Source organism: Chelonoidis abingdonii, chromosome 10, assembly GCF_003597395.2.
Source record: "Chelonoidis abingdonii isolate Lonesome George chromosome 10, CheloAbing_2.0, whole genome shotgun sequence".
NCBI lineage: Eukaryota > Metazoa > Chordata > Testudines > Testudinidae > Chelonoidis > Chelonoidis abingdonii.
The window spans coordinates 67,587,391-67,610,819 of NC_133778.1; the positions used below are offsets into that span (position 1 = coordinate 67,587,391).

General features: G+C 41.8%; 1 protein-coding gene across 1 annotated transcript in view; it reads left to right on the forward strand.

Moving 5' to 3' along the window:
* Positions 1-23,429, forward strand: part of ESYT3 (extended synaptotagmin 3) — a 64,374-nt gene that overhangs the window by 10,050 nt on the left and 30,895 nt on the right. The window contains exons 2-6 of the mRNA XM_032794007.2: positions 6,899-6,940; positions 9,117-9,251; positions 10,092-10,168; positions 20,715-20,781; positions 21,853-21,942. Of these exons, the coding sequence (XP_032649898.1) occupies positions 6,899-6,940; positions 9,117-9,251; positions 10,092-10,168; positions 20,715-20,781; positions 21,853-21,942 (411 nt within the window). The remainder of the gene's footprint in view (positions 1-6,898; positions 6,941-9,116; positions 9,252-10,091; positions 10,169-20,714; positions 20,782-21,852; positions 21,943-23,429) is intronic.

The following is a 23,429-nucleotide window of genomic DNA, read 5'->3' on the forward strand; positions in this document are numbered from 1 at the left end:
TGGGATAGCTGCCCACAATGCACCACTCCCAACAGCGCTGCAAATGCTGCAAATGTGGCCACACTGCAGCGCTGGTAGCTGTCAGTGTGGCCACACTGCAGCGCTGTCCCTACACAGCTGTACAAACACAGCTGTAACTCCTAGCGCTGCACACCTCCAAGTGTAACCATACCCTGAGTTAATTAGGGACAGGATTTAGCCTGGACACCGTACTGTGCTGTGAGAAAATGGAGAAAGACATGTTCTTCTGCTTGCAGCTACTGGAGGATCCAGGTGTAGTTAAGATCTCTGCTCTTTAAAGTGGAGATTTTCATGGGATTCAAGTTGTTTGTTAGCCTTCAGTAATATTGGTGGCGTGGGGCAATGGCCACTTGAAATCTTTGTAAATGTAAACTTTTTCTTGTAAAAGGCTATAGCAGCAACCCAATGTGATACATGAGCTCAAGCTGGGGGGGAGGATGAAGGATTTTTTTTTAATTGTAACTTTGAAAACATGTTTCATATTAAGCAACCTAATAAAACTGCACTTCTGTGTTAACAGGAGAATTCTACCTTCAGCCTTGCCCCACAGTGCATCTGAGGTATGCACCAATAGCCTGCTAATCAGTTTATTTTAGGTAGTTGTATGACTTCAATAACATCTGAGCACCTCACACTCTTTAATGCAGGGGTCAGCAACCTTTCAGAAGTGGTGTGCGAGTCTTCATTTATTCACTCTGATTTAAGGTTTCATGTGCCAGTAATACATTTCAAGGTTTTTTTAGAAGGTATCTTTCTATAAGTCTATAATATATAACTAAACTATTGTTATATGTAAAGTAAATAATGTTGTTTTTAAAATGCTTAAGAAGCTTCATTTAAAACTAAATGCAGATCTTGTCAGTTTCGTGTGAGCCTTGCCCTTGTTTTTCCTTGCTGAGTTTTCCAATGTCTGGCGCATATTTGAATACTTTAAGCTGCACACAGGCTTCTGAGTAATCAGTTGTTAACAGGTTCCGAGAGAGACAGAGGACAGATTTCATGTGTAAAAATATCTGTTCACACAAGTGTATATGGATCCAAATGCTGAAAGCATTGCAAATGCAATTTTCTTCAGACAGTTAAATTTCACTGGCAGGGATGTCCAGCAGGTCAGAATAGAGACCTCATGATCTTTCTCGGTAGCTTCAAGGGCACTCTGCAGATCTCCAAACTTCGATGCCCACAATTCTAAGGTTGTTAACTGAATAAACTGCATTTCAAGATCTTCAACACCCATTCATTGAAATACAGACAAATCCAAGTTCCTTTCATTGAACTCTTCAGGCTTAATTAGAAAAGAAAGCATCAGGCCAAATTGCTGGAAATCTTGAAAGCGGGAAATCTGTAGAAAATTCTGATTCCAGTTCTTGCATGTGCATTCTAATCTTAACGTCAAATGCAGTGCACTGTTCCAGGTGGCATGATGGTGATGTAAGCAGCAAGTCAGGACTTAAACATTGTTCTAGTGCCACTGTACTGGGCTATTTTTAAGGTGGGGGTGCTGAGCTGCACCCCCTCTTGCAGGACCAACCCCAGCTACATCATCAGAACTTGGCATGTGATTGACTGTGGCTGAATATCCATCCTTGTCCAGGAGATTCAGTTCAAGGTATGCTGCTGGTTTTTGAAAGAACCTGGTTTAATTCTACACATCACTTCCTACAGATTGATAACTAGACACCTGCCTTCACTAGCAAAATTAACAAAGATTTATTTGTGAGACAAGCCTATCCTGCAGCATGATACAGAAACTCTCAATAGCTGCACGAGTAGAATTAAAGTAACCTGACCACTACCTGGTACCCAGGGCTTCTGTTCTTCTGGGTTTATTAATTAAATTTTGGTGGGAGAGGTATTTTCAGCAATTTTTTAGTTATGTAGGTATCAAGGTTTTTCAGGGCTTCCTCTTTCATAGTATAACGAAAAGATTTCACGTCCCAACATTCCTATATAACTAAGATTGTCTTTAATTTTTATTATGATTTTTTTTTTTAAAGCTCTGTATCCTTGTTAATGAGCCCCTGGTTTAGCATTGAGTGCATTTGTTCCCTAGAGTGCTTCAGTGTAATATGTTTCAAACAGTACCTCAGGATCGTAGCCTTGGTAAGCCCCAGTGCTCATGTGGGGCCTTGCAGGGCAGGCACCTCTTCCCTTTCGTTACCACATCTGCTTCTGTTTTGTATCACGCTCCCTAGAGGGGCTTCACTCCATTCTTCCTCCTTTTGGGTGCCCTCCTTCTCTGCAGGTAGAGTTTTGCAGCATCCCATTTGAGTGGTGAGAGCTGCTGAGGGAGTTGGCCGTGCTTGCTGGGCAGCCACTGGAGCTGCTGCCTTAACTGCAGCAAGTGTTAGTTTAAGAGTTGATTTCATGATGATGACATGGTTTGGTTACAGCTGAAAACTGTCCCACTGGCTGTGTGGAAACAGTCATAAACTTCTTCCCTGGCAGTCCCTGGGCTAGCAGAGTGAGATGCCGGGAAAAGTGATCCCAGTAAAACTAGTTCTCTATTTGCCATGGCTGTGTGCCTCCACTTCACCACAACCTCGGGACTTGTGCTCAGCACTGCAGGGCCATACTGAGGAACCAGTGCTCGTGTTTCATAATACTATTGCTTAATTCATTCTATGAGAACAACTGGCATGCTCAGAAAGCAATCGGAAGCAAGGAACATCTCAGGAGAATCTGTAAAGCACAGTGAGAGAATGGCAAAATATGCGTGAAGGCCGTTGCTAAAGCTCTGGTGGCAAGGGGTGAGGGGAACCAGACTTCTAGTGCAGAATTATTCAAGAAAGCAAGTTAACATATCTTGCTTATAGCATCTGAAGTCCACTGGCTCTTCTGGGTTCACTTGAAATGCAGGATATTTATGATGTCCCACAGCAGTGCATTTTGGAGCATCGCTAGTCAATGCAAAGTATCTACTCTAGAGCATCACTAGTGAAGGCAGAAGTCTTTCAGAGGCTGTAAGTGCCTTCCTTTTTGAAAACTGACATAGATTTCTGGCCAAACCTGTAAGTGGGAATACACATTTCTCTGCTCACCCAAGTTTTTCTTTTTGCTGATTTCCTTGGCTTTGGTGAGAGTGGTGTCTTGCCATCCCATATGAATGGCACTCTGTAAATCTTGGGAAGTTCAATGTTCTGTTGTCTGTATGACAGCCTGATATTGGTGGCTGTGTGCATTTGAATGGTAACGAGATGACAGACTGCATAATCTTGTTAGTCTCTTTGGCAAACCACTTTTTCATCATCTTCCCTAAGAGTGAGTGGTTTTTGGTGCTATTGGGAGTGGGGGGAGGGGGAGAGGGTAGAACAGAGACTTGAATTACGTACGTGTTAGTATGCTTGTGAGTCTTCAGAATGGAAACTAAAACAATGAGAAGCCAACTTAATTGTGTCAAATGAACTGCATTTGTCCAAGCCATTCTCTGTTCTCCAATGGGACACCCTCCGCAATGGGGTACTATATGTTCAATTGGCTAGGCACTTCCTTTTCAGGCCGTATGTGTCTGGGGTACATATGAGAAGGATTGAGACATAGGCTAAAACTCTCTGAACTGATAAGCTAAAAAAAGACCAGATCAGTCTTTTTAGGTTGAGAGGCAAGCATTGTTCATCTGTACTGTAGCTGGTATTTCCATGCTTTGCAATACTAGCTTTGTGCCTGTCTTGTTCTGTGGTTCTTTCCCTTTTTTTTATGTATTCTATGAAAACAGGTTTTCTTTCTATTGAAGATAACTGTAATTGGCTTTAGAGTGGGATGCTGTCTCTTTCCTGCAGGGAAGAAAATTGCCTCCACCTTTTAAAGAAGGTGGCAGCAGAAATATGGGAATGGCTTGGCTACTTTGTCAAGGGAAAAATATGCTGTCCTGTTCTTCCCCTTCCCCAGTATATCACCATCCCCACCCTGAATGGTGCTGAGGGGAGGTGGTATAAGATGTGGGCCTGAGAGCTGAACACCTGACAGATAGACTTTGTTTAAAAGGAGATTTTTAACTAAGGGTTTCCTGTTTGTCCCTAACCTTCTAACATTGCTTATTCTTGGTGAATTTCCATTAAACTTGACTGTTATAAATGCTGACTTCTGAAGCAGGTTATGAGAGAAAATGCTGCAAGGGAGTTTTTTGCACAAATCCAGGCTACTCAATAGACTTCTCATTTGTGATGGTTTGTGTTTTGTTTGTTTGTTTTTTGTTTTTTTTTACTGCCTGAGTTAGTCAGGTAACATCTTTAAAGCTCTGAAGCATGGATATTAAAGAGTGTAAAAATGTATGGTTTTTATACTTGTGTGACTGCGGTCCCAGGGGCCCACACCAAGACTACTTAATTAGGGCAAACTGCAAAGAGTGAGTCAGACAATCCCCAAAGCTGGTGGTCATTCCAGTACTTAGATCCACCAAGCTAGCCTCAAACAGCATCTATAATACCTTATTGATTACTCAGGAGCCAAAACACAGTTAATTTAAAGCAACCCAGCCTTAGGCCTCCACCCAGACAACAAGTCAAATATGATGAGAATTACTGAAAATCTTCACCATGGAAGAAAGTTCTACCAATCCCAAAGGATCAGACACTTTACCTCCCAGATTAATTAATATTTCAGACCTTACCCAGATACACGCTTACAGCCAATTCTTACTAACTAAACTAAAATTTATTTAAAAAAGAATATTGGTTAAAAGATCATATACATACAGACATGAGTACAGTTCTGAGATCAGATTTGTAGTAGAGATGGTGAACTCTGTAGTTGCAAAGAGTTCTTTCAGTACTGGTCCATAGGTTATAGTCCAATGTTCATATTCATGGTGATCCAAATGGGATTGGAGATCTCAAGCTTCCCCTGCATAAAGCATTAAGCAGATCTTACATAAAAAGGATCAGAACTCAAGACACCTTTATACAGTTCCAGGCCTTCTCTTGACAGCTCAGAGTCCTTAGGTGAACAATAGGCAATCATGGAGACTTTGTAGACCTATTTCCTAAGCATCACCAGTAATTAGCTACAGGGAGTAACATAAGGCAATTGCCTGTTTTCCACCATTCACAGGTGTTGTGCTGTACATTTCAAAGAGATTAATACAGTGATTACCACTATTTTTACTGTTCATTTAAATGTTAAGATCTTTTTGATCTCTGAATTAATAGAATGCAACGTAGACAGGAACCCTTTGGTTACATTGAGCCTCTAACAAAATGTATGTGTGTGTGTGTGGTTTTTGTTTTTTTTTGTTTAGGGGGAGGGAGTGTTTACATCTATAATCTAAAATGTCCCTAGAGGTTGAATTTGGGTCACTTATCCTGCAGGATGCTTAACCCATGCTGGCCATGTGTCACAACTTGCAATTTTTCAGATAGTGTTTATTGTTCCCACCATGGCAATGGGCTGATTCAGACATTTACTTTGCAGTTTGTAAATGGAACTGAGTCTCTCTCTCAATATACTGTGGCCCTATTCTGATCACAGCTAGTTTAGTTCCTCAGTTTCCCGTTGCGTAATGAAGAGGGGAAGGGAACTCTTTTTGCTAATGCTGCTTTGTTGGTGCTATGGGATTTTCACATTAATCATGGAAGTGGGCCCAGAGGCTATGTGGTGTGTATACAGAATCCTAGAAATGTAGGGCTGGAAAGGACCTTGAGAAGTCAAGTCCAGCCCCCTGCACCAAGGCAGAACCAGGTAAATCTATTCTAGCCCGTCCTTGACAGGTTTTGTCAAACCTGTTTTTAGAAACCACCCAGTTTTTTTCAGGGTGGATTGATTTAAGTCTGTCATTTAAATCAAGTGAAAAGCCTTGACTTCAATCTATTTTTAATCAACTTTTCCATTTGTACTACTTTTTTCAAGAAGGGTACATTCTCATTAGTTATAAATCAACATATTTTAATAGTTATATCAGCCAAATAGAGCTTTTTACACTAGATTTGGTACCCTTTTTTTGACTATCTAGGAGGGTACGCGGGGTGTGTGTGTGTGTGTGTGTGTGTGTATATGCAATTATGTGGCTTAATATTTTCAGAATTGTATATTTTAGTATGTTAGAAAATGGTGAATGATATATTGCTTATTAGATTTGTATTAACCTTCATTAAATTCCATTTACCATTCTAAACACACAACAGCATATACAATGTTTTATTAAATCTTAAATGTTTGATACATAAGCTTTTAACACTTTATATTAAATTCAGATTTAATTTTCAACAGGTTTATTTTTAAAGAGATTTAATTTTTAAAAAAAAATAATTTATTTTCCCAAAATCAAGGGGTTTTGTTTGTTTTTAATCCATCCTGGTGTTTTGGTTTGTGTGGTGTTTGTTGTGTTTTGGACCTTGCCTCATGTCACTTTTGTAGCTCTCCTCTTGACTCCAGTTTGTCCGGAACTGGACACAATACTCCTGCTAGGCATCACCAGTGCCAAGTAGAGCATGACACTTTTTTTTCTCACCCATGTTTTACATCTGAAACTCCTAATACACTCCAGAATTAGTCTTTTTTGCCACTGCACCATGTTGTTGACTTGTATTCAGTTTGTGATCCCTATAACCTTAGATTCTTTTCAACAATATTACTGCCTAGTCAGTTATTCCCCAACTTGTATTTGTGCATTTGGGTTTTTTGCTTAAGTGTCGTACTTTGCACTTGTCTTTATTGCATTTCTTCTTGTTGATTTCAAACCAATTCTCCAATTTGTCGAAGCTGTTTTGAATTCATGTCACTTCAGAAGTAACAGTGTATAAGAAGACACATGGGACACTGTGGTGATGGACTGCATGCCTCCAAACCTGAGCTCTGTTTCAACATCCCAGCAGCTCTCGCATAAAGCTGCATAGTTATGTGTAATGCGTGATGTAACCACTTTATTTTTCTTTGCCACTAGGTCCACTTTCCTGATGTTGAACGGGTGGAATGGCTCAACAAGGTGAGAGGGTGTAAATGGAGCTGTATCTGAACATGTTTGTTTTTAGTGGCATGCCTCTGCTCTGATTCAATCTGAGCTGAGTGCTTGTCTCCTTAATAAGGGCTGTGCCTTCTCTCCTGGCAAACATGACTCCAGAATGCTTACTGAATATAAGAAAACCCTCCTTAAAACTCAGCCTTCCTTTAACCCCTGCACTATAGCTGCTGCTTTAAAATCTAAAGACTAGGAACTAACATACTTGTGTACTATTGAGACAGCCAACCAGGGAAATAACCCACTTCCTTCCCTGAGAGACCAAGGGACGCAGCCCATCCATGTACCTATCCGCTCCACCAATACTGACTTGGACCCCTTATTCATTCCATGGGGGGCGAACCCGAACCCACTTATTCACTGACACTTTAAAAAACCCTTGTACCCCAATCTGGGTCTATGCGGGTTATGCGATATATTATGTATGTATCTTTTCATCCTTGCAAACGGTATCTGTGACCCCCCATAACCCAAGCCTGATCCCAGATGTAGAGTACCTTCCCTCTCAACCTGTGTATATTTCATTTCAAGCATTTACTTTACTTTAATAAAATTTTTAAATCTGTAATTCATCTTGTGATCTTCCCTGCCCCTACTGCACACCTGTCCCCACCCCACCCCCCTTACATTGTCACCCTTTATTATTGTCTCATCCAGTCTGAATTTCCAGCTCTTATGGGAGAAGAACTGTCTTGTTTGTTTGTTGTGTTAATAGGAACTCTTAGAAATAGAACAAGGCCAAAACTTTCAGAAATGGAGTTGTTGGTGTGTGTGTTTGTGGCTGGCTTTTTTTTTTTAAGGTGCCCAATATGAGGCACCTCAAAGAGGCCAGATCTTCAGCCTCAGAAGTTTCCAGACACTGATCTTCTGAAGTACCTTGTCAGGTGTCTCATGTTGGGCACCACCAATCCTTAATCAGGTGTGGAAGCTTTGCTCTGAAACAAAGCTCCTGGTTCAGGAAAATTACCATGTTCAAGGCAGGACTCACATATCTAGGTTAATAGTAAAGAGTCCTGTGGCACCTTATAGACTAACAAACATATTGGAGCATGACATGCATTTGACGAAGTGGGTATTCACCCACAAAAGCTCATGCTCCAATACGTCAGTTAGTCTATAAGGTGCCACAGAACTCTTAGTCTGGATCTGTAAAAGCAGCAAACACGGCTACCCTTCTGATGGGTTAATAGTGTTATAGTTCCTGAAGTAACTGCACCTCTGACCCCTTTGTGGCCTCCTTGAGACACCCCCCCCTTAAATCTCAGGCCTCTAGCTGTCGTCTTTCTCAGGTCAGAGTCCCACAGTGCCCTCCTTCTAGAGTAGGGATTTAGGTTGTGATTCCTCCTGTAATGCACAGCAGGTTGGAATTTTAACTTGGCATTTGCAGCTCTGGCCTCTCAAGGGCAATGACAGGGTAATCAATGACTGGCTACCCTTTGTAAAGCAAAGTACTATATATTCAGAACAAAAGCATTACAGAGAAAAAGGTATCTTACAACAGCGAACAGCTTATATGCAGATCTTCAATCACCAGGGTGTCGCCTATCTTCCACACGGATACAGTGCTGAAGGTCTGACACCTGCCCCCCCCGTCAGTGTGTCACACTAGTGCTTCGACATGGTCAGAGCCACACACATCACTCCTCCCACTCCTATTTCAGGGTGGTCGGTTTTCAGTCTTTTTTTGTTTGCCAGAGTTCTCCAACTAAAATCCATCTCTGTGGTGTGCCCCTCCCCCCTGCCTCAGGTAAGGCTTCTCCAGGCTGGTTACCTGTCCAGGGATTTGCATTAATCATCCCCCAGTTCCTGCAGGGAACTCCTGTAACTCCTCCATAGAGCCAGAATACAATCCCTAGCCCATAAAAATACAAAGAACATTTACAAAGTTGATAGGATAGTCTCAAGGCTGTCGTGTCCATTACATCTGCCACAACCAGAATGTGTTTAAATTTTTTTTTTTTTTTTAAATCCATCATCTCAGAAACTGGAACAAGTTCTCTTGAAGGTGTGAATAAAAACAGATTTTATTACAAAGTAGAGTGGCTAATAGCCATATGTGTTGTACAGCATGGAGTTAAATTTTTCTTTTAACTCGATGCATCCTGTATAAAGAATCCTCACTGTGTTTTTGTGCTTTCTGTAGGTCCTTTTGCAGGCCTGGCCGTACTTTGGGACAGTCATGGAAAAAACATTTAAAGAAAAAATTGAACCGAAGATCAGAGCCAAGAATGTGCACCTGAAAACATGTACTTTCACCAAAATCCACTTTGGAGAAAAGGTAGGTGAAGTGACTAGGAAGGTGTTACAGACAGATCCTTTTTTCTGCTTTGCTCCCAAAACGGGGAATAGGTGAATGCTGGGATTCTAGCATACAGTTCCTTCATTTCCATAATACTAGAAATCTACCCTCATGGGTCCTAATCCAGCTGCCATCGGCTCTCTATTCTATTGGAGTCATCCTGTTTTCAGTTTCCTTGGCTTTTAAATAAGCCCTTATTTAACCAAAAAGGAAGAAGGTGTCCCTCAAAGCCAGATACAGTCACTGGGAAGGGGTTGTAACCCTAGCCTGGCATGACATATGACTGATGCTTGGCAACGGAGGTGAACCTCTTATCAGCATCCCTGTATGTCATCCCTTTGTTACAAATTTAAAGGGGTTTCTTTGAGTCTTGAAATGTAGCATCGCTCATCTGGAACCAGGCTTGTGTCTGAGATGGTCAAGATCACCCAGCAGGACTTGGGCTCCATGTACTGATCTTGCAGAATAGTAGAGCCAGAGGGTACTGCACGTTTGAGGCTGCCATGCTTCTAGGTCTGGCTGGGCGACTCACCCCAGATTTTTGAGAAAATCAAGGGTAAGAAAAGTGCACCAGCCCCCACCCCCAACTTGTTTAGTAAATATTTCACTTCTCAAGTTTGTGCTACATCTGCCTTATAAACTTTTTTTTTTTTAATTGAGCCAATGTTTCCAGATCACTCACTAGTTTTAAAATATTAACAGGTAACCTTTTCATGGAAGAATGTACCGGCTTGAATAAAGCAAGTAGAAGTCTTCAGTTGCCCCTATTTTAAAAGATGTTAACTGTGCTATATCTTGTATGTGTCTCTATTCTTTCAGTGCCCTAAAATCAATGGAGTAAAGACTTATACTAAGGAAATTGGTAGTAGACAAGTGATCCTGGACTTGCAGATAAGGTAATATTGAATTATTCATATCAAACTTTTGCTGCTCTTCAAGCAGTTACCTAGGAATATAGCAAGTGCTCTAGTGGTTCAGAGCTGAGATTTGTCTAGTCTCCGCTCTGATCCACTAAAGCACTTGCTATATTCCTAGGTAACTGTCCAGTGCGTGTTGCTTCAGAAGGAAGTATGAACCCTGTAGTAGGCAGGTGTGGAATAATCTGGCACCCACAGTAGGTCTCCTCCTGACTTATACTAGGTAGAGATAAGCTTTATGCTTCGGGGACTAAGCCAAATGTCCCATCCACAACTTTTTATTATCTTTAATTATAACATTGCTGGATATTCTTGCTGTCCATAAAAATATCCAATTCCAATTTAAAGGATGTCACTGAGGACAAGAATTTAAAAAGATGAAAACTGTGGAACTCCCAGCAAATCATATGTTATGTAGAGAGAAATTTCCTTTTGATTGGCTTTGAATTCCCCCCCGTCCCTTGGAGTGTCCCCTTGCTCTTTTGTTATGAGATTTGGTGGGGCGGGGTGGAGAATGACGACTGAAGTTCCTAATCCACCATCTCTGTACCATTCATTATTCTGTTCATCCCCTTTCTAAGGAAAACAATCCTAGTCTTTTCAATCTCTTCATCTGAGTCTTTCCAGGCCCTGGATTATTCTCATCTTCCTTATTCTCCTCCCCTCTAATTCTGCAATATCCTCTTTGAAATGAGGTGATTGGTATTCCAGATGAGGCCGTTCCATTGGTTTGATTTGTCTGTAGGAAGGCATTGTAACAATATTCTTCATCACCCGTTCCTTATGCAATGCAACATCTTACTTGCTTTTTTTAACCTCCACATTGAGCAGAGGATCACCCATAGAGCTTTTTTAAAATACAGGGACAACATTTTCTACCCTTCAGTCCTAGAGTGGCTGTCTTTAATGAGATTATTTTTGTTTTGTTAGTAGCTCAAACTTAAGCTCCTTCCGCAGTTACGTTGAAGGGGTAGGGTCCTACAAGAAAATGTTTTCTTGTGAATGCCTACATTTTTGTAACTTCTGCAGGGTGATAGGCACCTAATGAAAGCTGCTTTCCTGCATGGTAATGCCACAACGGCAGTATGCACCAAAGAACATGTAGTGATGTGGATGGTAGCATCAATCAGACACGAACTGCGTCTGCCTTTACATTGTGTCTCTGTGGAAAACCTCACCCAAACTAATAGGAAAAGTGCATCTCCCTTAGTAACCTGTAAAATTCCATGCTGTTTACTCTTATAGCAAGACTGGCAATGTTACAACATGCTCTCTGATGTAACAATTTGTAGAATTCCCTCTGTTACAGTCAGACCATTTTGAGGACATTTAGCAAGTCTGTGTTCATATGTTTGTCTCTGTGCCTTGCACAACAAGGTCAAGGTTTCCTGTCTGCCTTTAAGGCTCTGCAGGGTATCGCTGCTGCTTACATCGCTCCTCCCTCTCCTGCGGCTCTTAAGCCTCCTTTCCCTGCTCTGTCTGAATCCTTCAACTCATGCAGTTGTCCTTTTTAAGATAGGCATCTTTATCCTGGAACAGTCTCCATCTTGTGCCCTAGTTAGCCACCCCTCTCCTTATCCAGGTCCCTCTTCAAGACATGCTTCTTCCATGAAGCCTTTCAGCATTGCTGAACCAGGTCCTACACCATCATATTGACCAAAACATAAGTGAACTGAGCTGTCATGGGATCACCCAGCAAAGCTTATCTATTCAGGCTTGTCTTGTGTGTCCTGGACAGTGCAGTGCACCCAACTGCTCTAAAAATAGGTAATGTATTGGCTTTTGTTTCTGCAAAAAAGCTGTGCATCAGATGCACTGGACAATTGCTTTAGGAAGTAATGCACATGGTGGTGATGAGAAGCAGCACAGTGACCAATGTTGGTTTTTGCCCCTTGGCTGTGTTGCCCCAGGATGCATGAAAAAAGCTAAGAAAATGGGTATCAGTTGGATATTGCTGACAGGTAGAGCTCTATTGTAAATAGGGTGTTCTCTGCTAGGATGGAATGTGCAATCATCCTCGTCTCTCACTGAAGTTATTTGTGAGTTCATCTCTTAACATAAGAAAAAAATCTTCCTGGTGAAGAAGGGTGGATTCAGGTGGATAGAAAAGCCAGCCTATCCAGTTATGCACCCCAAAGAATGCTGGTGATGGAATGCTTCCGTTGTTACCTATGAATTCAGACTAGCTTGCTAATTTTCCTGCACTGTCAGAGCTGGTAATAAAAAGGAGAGACTTCTCCATTATATTCCAATGTGAAAAATTGCAGACGCATAGGTCTGAATCTGATCGACTAAACGCAAAATTGATTAATCTTAGCATGGTTGTGTGTGGGATTTCTCATCTGTGTTCATAAGAAGCCAGTGACTGGTGGTCAGACAGGAGTTTGGTTCAGTGTCTCTCCAAGGTTCAGCACAGGTGCTCTAAGATGGAATTGTGTGCCAGTTAATCAATGAGAACCTACCTTTTAACTGAGTTCAGACTTGGGAACAGACCCCAGTGAAAATAAGCAGAAACCACATGTATATTTATTGGCAAAATACACAACTGTTGGGTCTGTTTTGAGATTTAAGATTTAACCATCAACTGTGCTTGTAAGCCAACAAATTCTGTTTGCTTGGAGAAAGTGATCAGAGCTGTCTCTGTCCTTCAGCCATAGCTTCTGCCCTCTCACATATGCGTCTCCTCTGACTATAGTAGCATCAGTAACCCCCGAGCTTCCCATCTCTGGTGGGGAGGTGTTAATCAGTTGGTCCTTGTAGTGACAGGTCCCTGGCCATATCCCTCCCTGTACCCAAGCTAGTGCCATGGAGAGACTGCCATAGAACACCATTTCAACATGCAGTGGAGTAGTTTGCTTTGGCTGGCCATTTCATAGCCGGGAACCCGTCATTCAGTAAAACTGCACCAGTTCCTCTGCCTTTGCTTGCAGACCCTAACCCCCTCTCAGAACTAGAAAATAATCCAAATGTTGGACGTTTCTAGCTTCAGTCTTGCATGACTCCAAAGAAGAGAGAGCATTCTAGTCAGAACATGTGTGCATGTCATGGTGAAATGTGTTGGTGTCTAGTTTTTTCCTGTTCATGTCTCTCAAACAACTGAACCAATGTCACTCAAACTTACTTCCAACTCGAGATCGTGTGTGGGGCGAATTCTTCCTCAAAGAAATTCTATCCCAGATAGAAATAAAGACTGAGAGGGAGACGAAACTTGGCCTTAACTCTAGCGCTCCTTGTTATGGAGGCAAGATGTCTGTGCACATAACTGTGTCCCTAGCAGAGGAAGTGCCCTTCAGATTGAGACATGCGTAAAGCTTATGTACTTAATATTCAGAATTGAATTTATATTTGTTCAGCTGGACATTGCTTGTTAGTGATAGTTCCCTATGGCTGCTTTTTCTCCGGTTAAATTACTTTCCTTTCACTTTGTTTCCTTTTGGTCAATGACACTTGGTACATACATGACACAGTTTTTAAACAATTCTGTCACAATAATAGAAGATTAAGACGTCCGCAGTCTGAAGAGGTTACTAATAAGGGTAGCATGTTTTACTTTTTTTGAATGGTTATCAATCTGTAGGTAACGCTATGGTAGTCTGATATCCTTCCCCCTTTAGTTCTGGGTTCAGAGTCCATCCACAAGTGACTGATCAGAATTTATACATTTTGCTGTCAATCTATATGCTCTTTAGACTTCAAACCCAGGTCCTTGAAAAGGGTAAGTGTGTGGAACCTTACGCCCGTGCAAAGTTCAGTCAAGTCACTGGAACTCTGCATGGGCATAAGGCTTTGGGAACTCTTTTTTTTTCAGGTCTCAGGACTGGACAATTATCAGTCATTTGGCCTAATAGCAGGGTTACTAATGGGGTAGTAAGTGTTTAAAGAATGAGTGACTCCGAGTCCAAATTTAAAAATAAACAAACATGACTCCTTTATCTTGTCACTTTGGATAATGGTTTCCTGCAGCTAAAGTTAGCATGACCTCATTCTTTTTCTCTTAATTATTGCTCAGGCCCTGCCATCAGTTATGTAAGATGCCTTGTGTCTAGGTAGCATCCGACGATCTTGAAGCATCCTATAAAGACTGTTTTGGCTGTGCAGCATCCCTGTGAAGTAGGATTATTATTCCAATTTTACGCAGGGGCAGCTAGGGTACAGAGACTGCCTTGGCCAGTGTCCCTCAATGATCACTGGCAGTAGAAGCAGTTTCCTGACTCCTAGCCTGGGTGGGGAAGGACTTCTTGTCTTAGCTATTGTTTCCACCCCTTATTAAACTTTACAATAAGCATTGCTTTTTGGTGGTTTACCTTTAAGAAAGAAAACTCTGTGACTCGTGTCTACTCAGCAGATGACAAATGTGACCCATAACTAAATTTCTGGTCTTCATATTACTCATAATTACCAAAGGAAAAAACAAATGCTTGAGAAATGTTGTTCAAATTGTCTGTTAATAATAGCTTGCATTTACATAGCATCAGAGTATCACAAAGCATTTGATAAGAAATAATGAATTAGTGTCTCATGTTCTTGAGACATAATACAACCCTTTTACCAGATGGGGAAACTGAGGCACAGAACTTGTAACTTGCCCACAGGTCATGCATGAAATCTGTGGCAGAGCCAGGAGTGGAACCCAAAGGTCCTCTTTCCCAATACCCTGCTCTTCCCAGCAAACCACTCTTCCTAAATGTTCAGATTAAAACATCAAAGCAAATCTTAAAATACTTTAAGCTGTGGTCAATCTTAGAACAGCTCAAGCAATGAAGAAACAACATTAGGTAAAAACTGCTTGCTCTCAGCTCTTTGAGTTACATACAAAGTGTTTTGGGTTTTTTGGGTTTTTTTTTTTTTGTTGTTGTTGTTGTTTGTTTGGGGTCGGGTTCCATCATTTATCCAGTTCAAAGGTCAGATGTATGGATCCTATTTGTTGATTGCAAAATAATAGAACTTTCAAACTACATTTAGGAGGAGTCTGGTTTCTGCAAGTGATCAAAAGATGCAACTTCTTCCAGGGAGCACCTGACAATGTCAAATAACTGAGGGGGGGAACCGTCTTTGGCTCCTAAAACACTGAGTTAAATTTTTATCTTCTATTGGTCCACTGTGTGTGGCAGTTAACTGGCATAAACCAAAGACCAAATTAAAGCATCTTTCAGTTTCAGAGAGGTTACTGGTTCCATCAGTATTCTCCAAACTGATGATCTTTCAAAACAAAAGGAACTTTTTAAGTGCAGCCACTTTACATCCTGCAGCTGCTTTGCTTCAGGATAATCCTTCAGTTGTTTTAAGATGCTGCAAAACTGTAACTATTGACTGTACCCATGAGAAACAGTGTATTAGACATTGATGTTTCCCTTCAGGAGTAATGTCATAGAACTTGATTGCTTTCTATTCTGCTAATCTAGTTTGATGCTATAGTAATATCTTTCCAGTGAAACTTCCTGGATTGTTTTTGTTTTGTTTTTTTTTTTGCTATTTCCCTATTTTATAGCTGTTTCCTTTATAAAACCCTCTTACATGTGTCATAGCTCAGTTTAGAGGAAAAATTTAATGTGTATCCTAGTTGCTACAGTACACCTGGCTACTTCATCTCTTTGCAAGAAGAATACAGCCTTCCAGAATACTAACCAATCTTTGTTATCTCAATGGCTTTCGATAACCCTGCTTTCTTTAAAAGTTTGTTGCTTTGCTGGAGTATGGTGTGTGTGAACCCTGTGTGGGTAATATGCTGAGTGATGATGTCGTGGCACCACTTAAACTAAATTCTTCTTTTAGAAGCTTGCCCAAGGGTATGTCTACACAGCAGCGGGTGTGAGGCCAGGTCAGTTAACATGGGGTAAAAGATAGCGTGTAGATGTTCGGGCTTGGGCTCAAGCCCAGACTTTCAAATCCAATGAGGAGGGGAAGGTCTCTGAGACTGGGTTCCAGCCAGCACACAAACATCTACGTTGCTGGTTTTAGCCCCATGGTGCAGGCTTCCATCAGTTGACCTGGCATCTGAAACTTGCTGCCATGGATGTGTGTTTGAAGTGTAGACACAAACTTTCTGCTCAAGGCCATTTAGGATGTGCTCACCCAAGGGAACCTCACATATCATTAAAGCAGTGGTCTGTGGTCCACTGGGGGTCCACAAGCAAGTTTCAGGGGGGCTGCCAAGCAGGCTTGGCATTAGACTTGCTGGGGCCCAGGGCAGAAAGCTAAACCCCCACTGCATGGGGCTGAAGCCTTGCCACCCAGTGCTGAAGCCTGAGCAACTTATCTTCATGGGGCGCCCTGTGGCATGGGGCCTGGGCAATTGCCCTGCTTGCTACCTTCTAATGCTAGCCCTGGCTTTTATATGCAGAAAAATAGTTGTTGCACGGTCCAATGGGCTGTGGAATTTTTGTAGCATGTTGGGTATGGGGTGGGGGGCGGCTCAGAAAGAAGAAAAAGGATGAGAACCCCCTGGGTTAGGGCATGGTGGTAGAAGCCAGTCTGGCTACCATTTCAGACTCTTCATGAGTTTTTGGTCAAATAGTGCTGCCTCTCTGCCAGTTTCTCTGGTGTCAAATATATTAATACAAGCTCACCCACCTGGCATCTAAATTGAAAGATGTAAATAGTGTTTGTAAAGCACTTACAATTCTCAGATGACAGGTGTTTATAGGATTGCGAAGTCCTTCTCTGAGAGGAAGGATATTTACATGGAAAGAATGTTGAAGGTCTTGTAATCTTCTAGCAAAGGATGTGTAGAGTCCTTGGTTGCATTAAACCCTTCTGTGATGCAATCAGAAAGCAAATTTATTCTATGGGTTCTCTCATTCACGAACCCGCTTGTGAGTCAGTCTTCTGCAGCCACTGGATTGTAGGTGTATGGTAAATACAACAAGTGCAGTGAACCTATCTGATTGCTGGAAGAGAGGAGTGGTGTCTGTTAGTTTGTGGTTTGTTTGTGTCTATTGATGGGTACTGTAGGAAAACAATGTTCACACAAGAATTTAAAAGGAAATCGAGAAAGCATTTTATTTTTTGCAGCACAGTGTGGATAAACAGCTACCCTGAAGAGCTTCCAGTCTTGCTTCTCACACATGATAGGTCAAGCAAAAGAGTAGACAAGGCTTGGGAGAGGCAGGATGGGGATCACAACAGTAAGAGCACGTGGCTGTTCAGCTAATGCCTAAAGCCACACCATAGCGAGCAAATGCATAATCTGTTATTAACTGAACAAACCAGTTTTGACACCACGCAGGATATGACATAGACTCAACTCCTCCAAAACACAGGAAGAGATGCACATGTCTGCAGACAGGAAATACACTATGTAAACTATAGAGCAACACTGACAAACTGTAGTTCCAGTGAGTGACGAACTAATAGTGAGAGGTGAAGTTCAGGTACAATAAATGAATCCCCTTTAGAGTTGGCATGGGCTGCCACTTCATTTCTAAGCAGTTCAGCTGAGGGATTGTAGGGAATAGAGCTGATAAACATCTTCATTTTTCTATGAAAAATATATATCGAAATTTTTATGGTGAAATGTAGACTTCTTGAAAGACTTCACTCAGTCTAGGAGCTGGTTTAAAGACTTCCTTGCAAAAGATTTGGTAATTCACAATTTTTTGACAAACTCTACTAAGGAGGATGTGCTTTCACCTGAACACCCAATGCTGTTAATTCTTTATCTCCTGAAGTGAAAAGCCCACAGATAGAATATCTTAAAACTAGCCTGTTCCAGTTCAGGGCAGCTGCTTGGTTCAACAAGGGTACCCAGTCTTAGGGTTCCAGATTCCCAGCTGTAGCCTCTCTTGGATGGAGACACATCTCATTGCCTTCTGACCACAGTATGTCCAGACTGCGCAGTTTCTTGCCTTCACTGTGTATTTCCCAGCAAAGGCAGCCTGTCTAAACAAACCTTGCTTATAGACTTGAAGGCCAGAAAGGACCATTATGATCATCTAGTCTGACCACTTGCTGACTGCAAGCCACAGAACCTTCCCCACCCACTCCTGTAATAGACCCCCTAACATCTGGCTGAGTTACTGAAGTCCTCAAACCATGATTTAAAGACTTCAAGTTACAGAGAATCTACCTTCTTGTTTCACTTCAGGGACTGGTAATGGAGTGATTGCTACAGCTATAAGTTTCCACACTGTTCTTTCAAAGCAAGCCTACTTTTTATTCTTAAGGTAAAAAGCCTTACAGAGAAGACTTATTAAAACAATAAAGATCCTACACACGTACTAATAAGGTCACCAAGCATCTCCCCACCAGAGGAGTTTCTTTGCAGTTACAAGTTCGAGCTTCAGCTCAGAACCAGCACCCACTCTTATGAGGCCTTGTCCTTCCCTAAGGATTGGGGGCCCTTCATGCACCTGACTGTTTGCTGGATCAGAAGGTCCTGAGCCAGTTTAAACTTAGACTATTTAACCAAAAGTCATTTCTTTGTCTCTTGCTCTTTTGGAGCCTCCAGTTTGAACCAATATATGTGAATCTCTCTGGGGGTGATGGCTTTGAAGATCGGTAAGGAGGAAGTTCATTATGCATCTTCTCTAGTAGGGAGGATAGATGCTACAGTGCCACAACACAACATACACAATTCCATTTTTAATACCACGTACCCTGAAGGCATTAAACCCTAACTCCGTGAGGTTTAATTTACACTTTAAGGTAATTCAGTGAGGCATGTTCAGGATATTGTCAGTCTGTCATGCATCCCCTTTAGTTTCCCAGTGTGATGCTACCATCGTTCATAGCCTGTGAATAACAGTAGTATCCCAAGAAAGGCCGTGCCATTTATCCTTGTGCTGTCCTATTCAATAGGCAGAGAATTGTTCTTGAACAACACCTAATTAACCCATGGCCCTCATTACCTCCAAGCTATTAGACATTCATATGGATAAGATTAAAAATAGGGTTTTTTGGAGGGCTATCAACCCTCCTGCTTCAGGGTATAAACCAATCTTTGAGGGAGATTAGGAAGAAACTCCCTATTTGGGCAAGACATGCCATAACACTCTATAGTGTAGTTTGTTGCACTGTCCTCTGAAGCATATGGTACTGGCCGTTGTTGGAGACAGGGCAGTGGATGAGGTGGACCTCTGTTCTGACTTGGTGTGGCAGTCCCCATGTAATACTGATTTAGAACAGCCTAAACAATGATTAAAATCTGATGGTAGAGATTGGGCTGAATATTTTGCCCTAGAACTTTTGTCAGACAAATCTCTTTCAGGAAAGAATATTCTGTGAGAACATTAAACAGTTCTGCAGCAAAGTCGTTGCTAGAAATAAAAGGCATTAATAACTGTTTGGAAGAGTTTCTGATTCTGCAGAAAGAGAAGGGATTTTTATATACCAAAGCAGTGTCATCTGCATCGCATACCACTGACAGCTGCCTTTAAGTTCCTAGTTGGTTTATTGCAAACTCAGGGGCCCGCTTTGGGCCTTCCTCTGGGCTCTTTAGTTAGACATCTCCTTGTGAAGTCAGTGGGAGCTCTGCCTGAGTAAGGATTGCAAAATAGAGCCTAAAGATTGATATTTGTAGAAATGCATCACTTTAACCAGTATTAAGAATTTTATTTTTTTAATGCTGAGTGATAGTCACATTACTAGAAAACTTTCAGTATACCTTGTAAGGTGATGCACACAATTGCAATGCTACAACATTCGAGCTTTCAATTTTTATAGCAGAAACTTCTTAATCAGGTAAATGTTTCTTTCTTCTTTCCTTCCCCCAGATAAATACATTTTGTAATTTTCTTTGGTTCACTTTTCAGATTTCATCAGGATTTAAACTGGCTGTGTGCTTTTGTCTTGTGGGTGTATAAATCCAAAAAATATTTATCTAGAGCCTGTAGTATCTTGTGAATTTTGCTGAAGGGACTTTACTCCTCTGGGGAGGGGTGGAGGGGTGTTTTTTTTGGTTATATATAAATAAAATCTGGATAAATGGAATCTTGGTAGTGTACTTGAAAACCACTCTGCGCAAGGCAGCCATGATTTAAAAATCAAGAAGTTGTAGTCTTACAGTGAACAGTGTTTTAAAAAAATAGTTTTATTTTCAGGTTATTCTCAACTTCCAAAATTGTTGTACTCCAAATGAATTTTATGCTGGCTCTGATACTCCCCATGGTAACTGCCCCATAATTGACCTATCATCTATCTTATGGATCAGCCTCAATACCACTGGGTTATTTTTAAGTTTTTTGTTTTGTTTTGTTTTGTCCCTGCATTTGGCATCTCTGGCCCAGCCTGCTGTGATGACATGAAAGGTGCAATATGAGCCAAGAGAGGTGAAATAGTGTTTTAGGCTGTGATTGTGACTTCAGTGGGACTCTGCATCAGCACCGGAGTGTGTTCTCATGTCGTCTGGTGCGTAGTGGTTGTGAGAGAGCACCATGCTATTTCTCTACTCCCTTGGACCCTCATAACGCTCATCCAGTTCTGCAATATCATGTTAGGGTTGATATGCTCATTTTCCTTATTCTTTACAACTCCATTTTGTTCAAGTGGGTATTGCAAACACTGGAATAATGTGAAAACTTTCTCTCAGTTATGTAGGGGACTGCGAGATTCACATGGAAGTATCAAAGTTTAAAGGAGGAGTGAAAGGAATACAGGTGGGTATAATGCAAATGTTCATGTGATGCTGTATTTTATATTGAGGCAGCGTGGCCATGTGGGTAGGGCCTGAGACTGGGGGTCAGGAGACCTGGGTCACCCAGTTCTGTTGCTGCTGCTGGGTGAGCTTGGACAAGTCGCTTCACTGCCTTGTGGCTCTGTTTCCCCATGTATAAAATGCCTCTTTTAGAAAGCACTTTGAGATTTGCAGACAAAAACACTATCAAATAGTGAGATGATATTAAACCTCTTGGAACTTCACAGTGACTGTAGCGAGAGAAGATTGAACCTCCCAGTCCATAGCAGAGACCCTGTGCTATGAGAGTTACACCGAGGCTGGGCTTTTCAAAGGAGCATAGGAACACCCTTCAATCTATTTCAAAAATCTCTGCTTTTGCCATTAGCAGTGTGTGATCTCAGACACGCAGGGGAGAAGTGCTGATTCTGTCCAGTAAAGGGCAGTGGTGCCCACATATAGTTAATCCCAGTATTATTGGGGTAGATTTAAATCCATTTAAGCTCCAAATTTTGACTCTGTGGAAACAAAATTCTATAAAATGTAAGGGGCAAAATTCTCAAACGCACCGAAGCCCCATTTTCAGAAGTGACTTAAACATTTGGGAGCCTGAGTTTCAATCACTTCTGAAAATGGGGATTGGGGTCCAAAGTCACTTGGATACATTTTTCAAAAGCACTGAAGAGTCAGAAATGTTTTGATGTTTGTTTTTTAAATGCCAGTGAAAAGCATTTCACTTTGGATTGCCTCTTAACATAACTCGTTACAAGCTAAGTAGATGTTGTTCCAGCCCAAGCTTACCATGGAAGTTAGAAGAGAAATGCTCTCTGAATTCATTGCTCGGATGAGCCGGTGGGGGGACCCTGGCAACAGAGAATGGGTTTTGAGAAGACGTGTCCTATGATATGGAGTCTTGATGTTAGGGCCAGAACTCTGAAGTTCTGTGTCCCATCTGTGTGCTTTGACCCTGCATCTCTGAAAATGAGGCAGCAGTTCAGGTTCATCCTGGCCGTTACCTTCAAACTGAGGTTTCCCTCCTCTGTTCTCTTCACAGTTACATGGAACATTACGGGTGATACTGGAACCTCTTATCACAGATGTGCCTTTCTTTGGAGCCATGACAATGTTTTTTATTCAAAAACCGGTAAGTCTCTAGTGAATTCCATTTTGCAGCCTGATTGACCCTTGATCTTTGCTCATATGACAATGAGGGCCAATCTGCCTTTTAAATATCCATCTGTAATAGCTTGGTTACTTCCCCGCCTACTATGTAATATGCCACTACCCTGCTATAATGAGACCCGTTATAGCAGGGTAGCAGCGGGGCTCCAGCTGCTGCAGGGAGCCCCAGGGCCCTTTAAATCACTGCCGGAGCCCTGCTGCCACTACCCTGGGGCTGTGGCAATGGGGCTGGGCTTGCGATTTAAAGGGCCAGGCTCCCCACAGTGGCCAGAGCCTGGAGCTCTTTAAATCATGGCCAGAGTCCTGCCGCTGCTACTCTGGGGCTGCGGCAGCGGGGCTGGGCTGGCGATTTTAAAGGGTCCAGGGCTGCTGCGGGGAGCCTAAGGCCCTTTAAATCACCGCTGCATCCCTGCCACCACTACCCCGATATAACTGTTTCAATTATAACACAGTAGGGATTTTTGGCTCCCCATGACTGCGTTATATCGGGGTAGCTGTGTACTTAAAATAGAATTTTGAACAATAATGTGCTTAAAATAGGAATGTTACTCTTTTTAGAGATCTAGATAATGAAGGATGTTCTTGTGCATTTTGTTCTCCAACAGTGTTGCATGCCAAGTTAGTCTTTGGCTTCTGTGAATGCACAGACTCCCTAGTGACTGTGGTAGATGTTCTAGCAATCAGTCATATGGATGGACTATTGACAGATTATTAATACAGTTAATAAATGCAGCCATCTTAGGTGCCAGTCTATTAGCCTTGCATTGAAGGCCTAATTGTGTAACCTTGTGAATGCCACCTCCTGTGAATTAAATCCCATCTTTCTCTTTCTAGTGACAGCTTATAGCATGATGCGCTTTTTTAATGCATTTCTGGATTTTATTTATTTTTTAGAGACCAAACGTACACAGTATGTGAGTCAGACTTATAAATCCTTCCATGAAGCATTGCCCTTTGGTTGGCATTAGCTATAATGCAGATACGTCAAGATCCCAGTGACAGTAGCACCGTAGAAGACTAGACAAAATTCTCCTGCTACCCCTACACAACACCACTGAATTCAGTGTGCTGAATGGTTGCAACAGCGGAATTTTGATCACTATGTATTTTTGGATCATAAGGATTCATGGTGCATACCATGGGATTAGCCAGTGGTCTCTGGTATAGGCTACAGAAGAACATAGCTATAGGGAGGTGGCTAGATGTGGCATCTGGGGAGTGGATTTGAAGAAATTTTTGCTGCTGTGCCTCTGGTGTAGTCACAAACTAAAGCGGGTACTATGCTAAATCCATCCCTGACTGTATAGTTTGGCCATGTTGCCGGAGAGGATATACCAAGACACCAGTGTATTTTACCAACATTAAAATATTTCAGGCAATACAACTAATATGGTACATAACTAAGAAATGATTAGCCCCAGCAATCTACTACTTGCATGAGATGGCAGC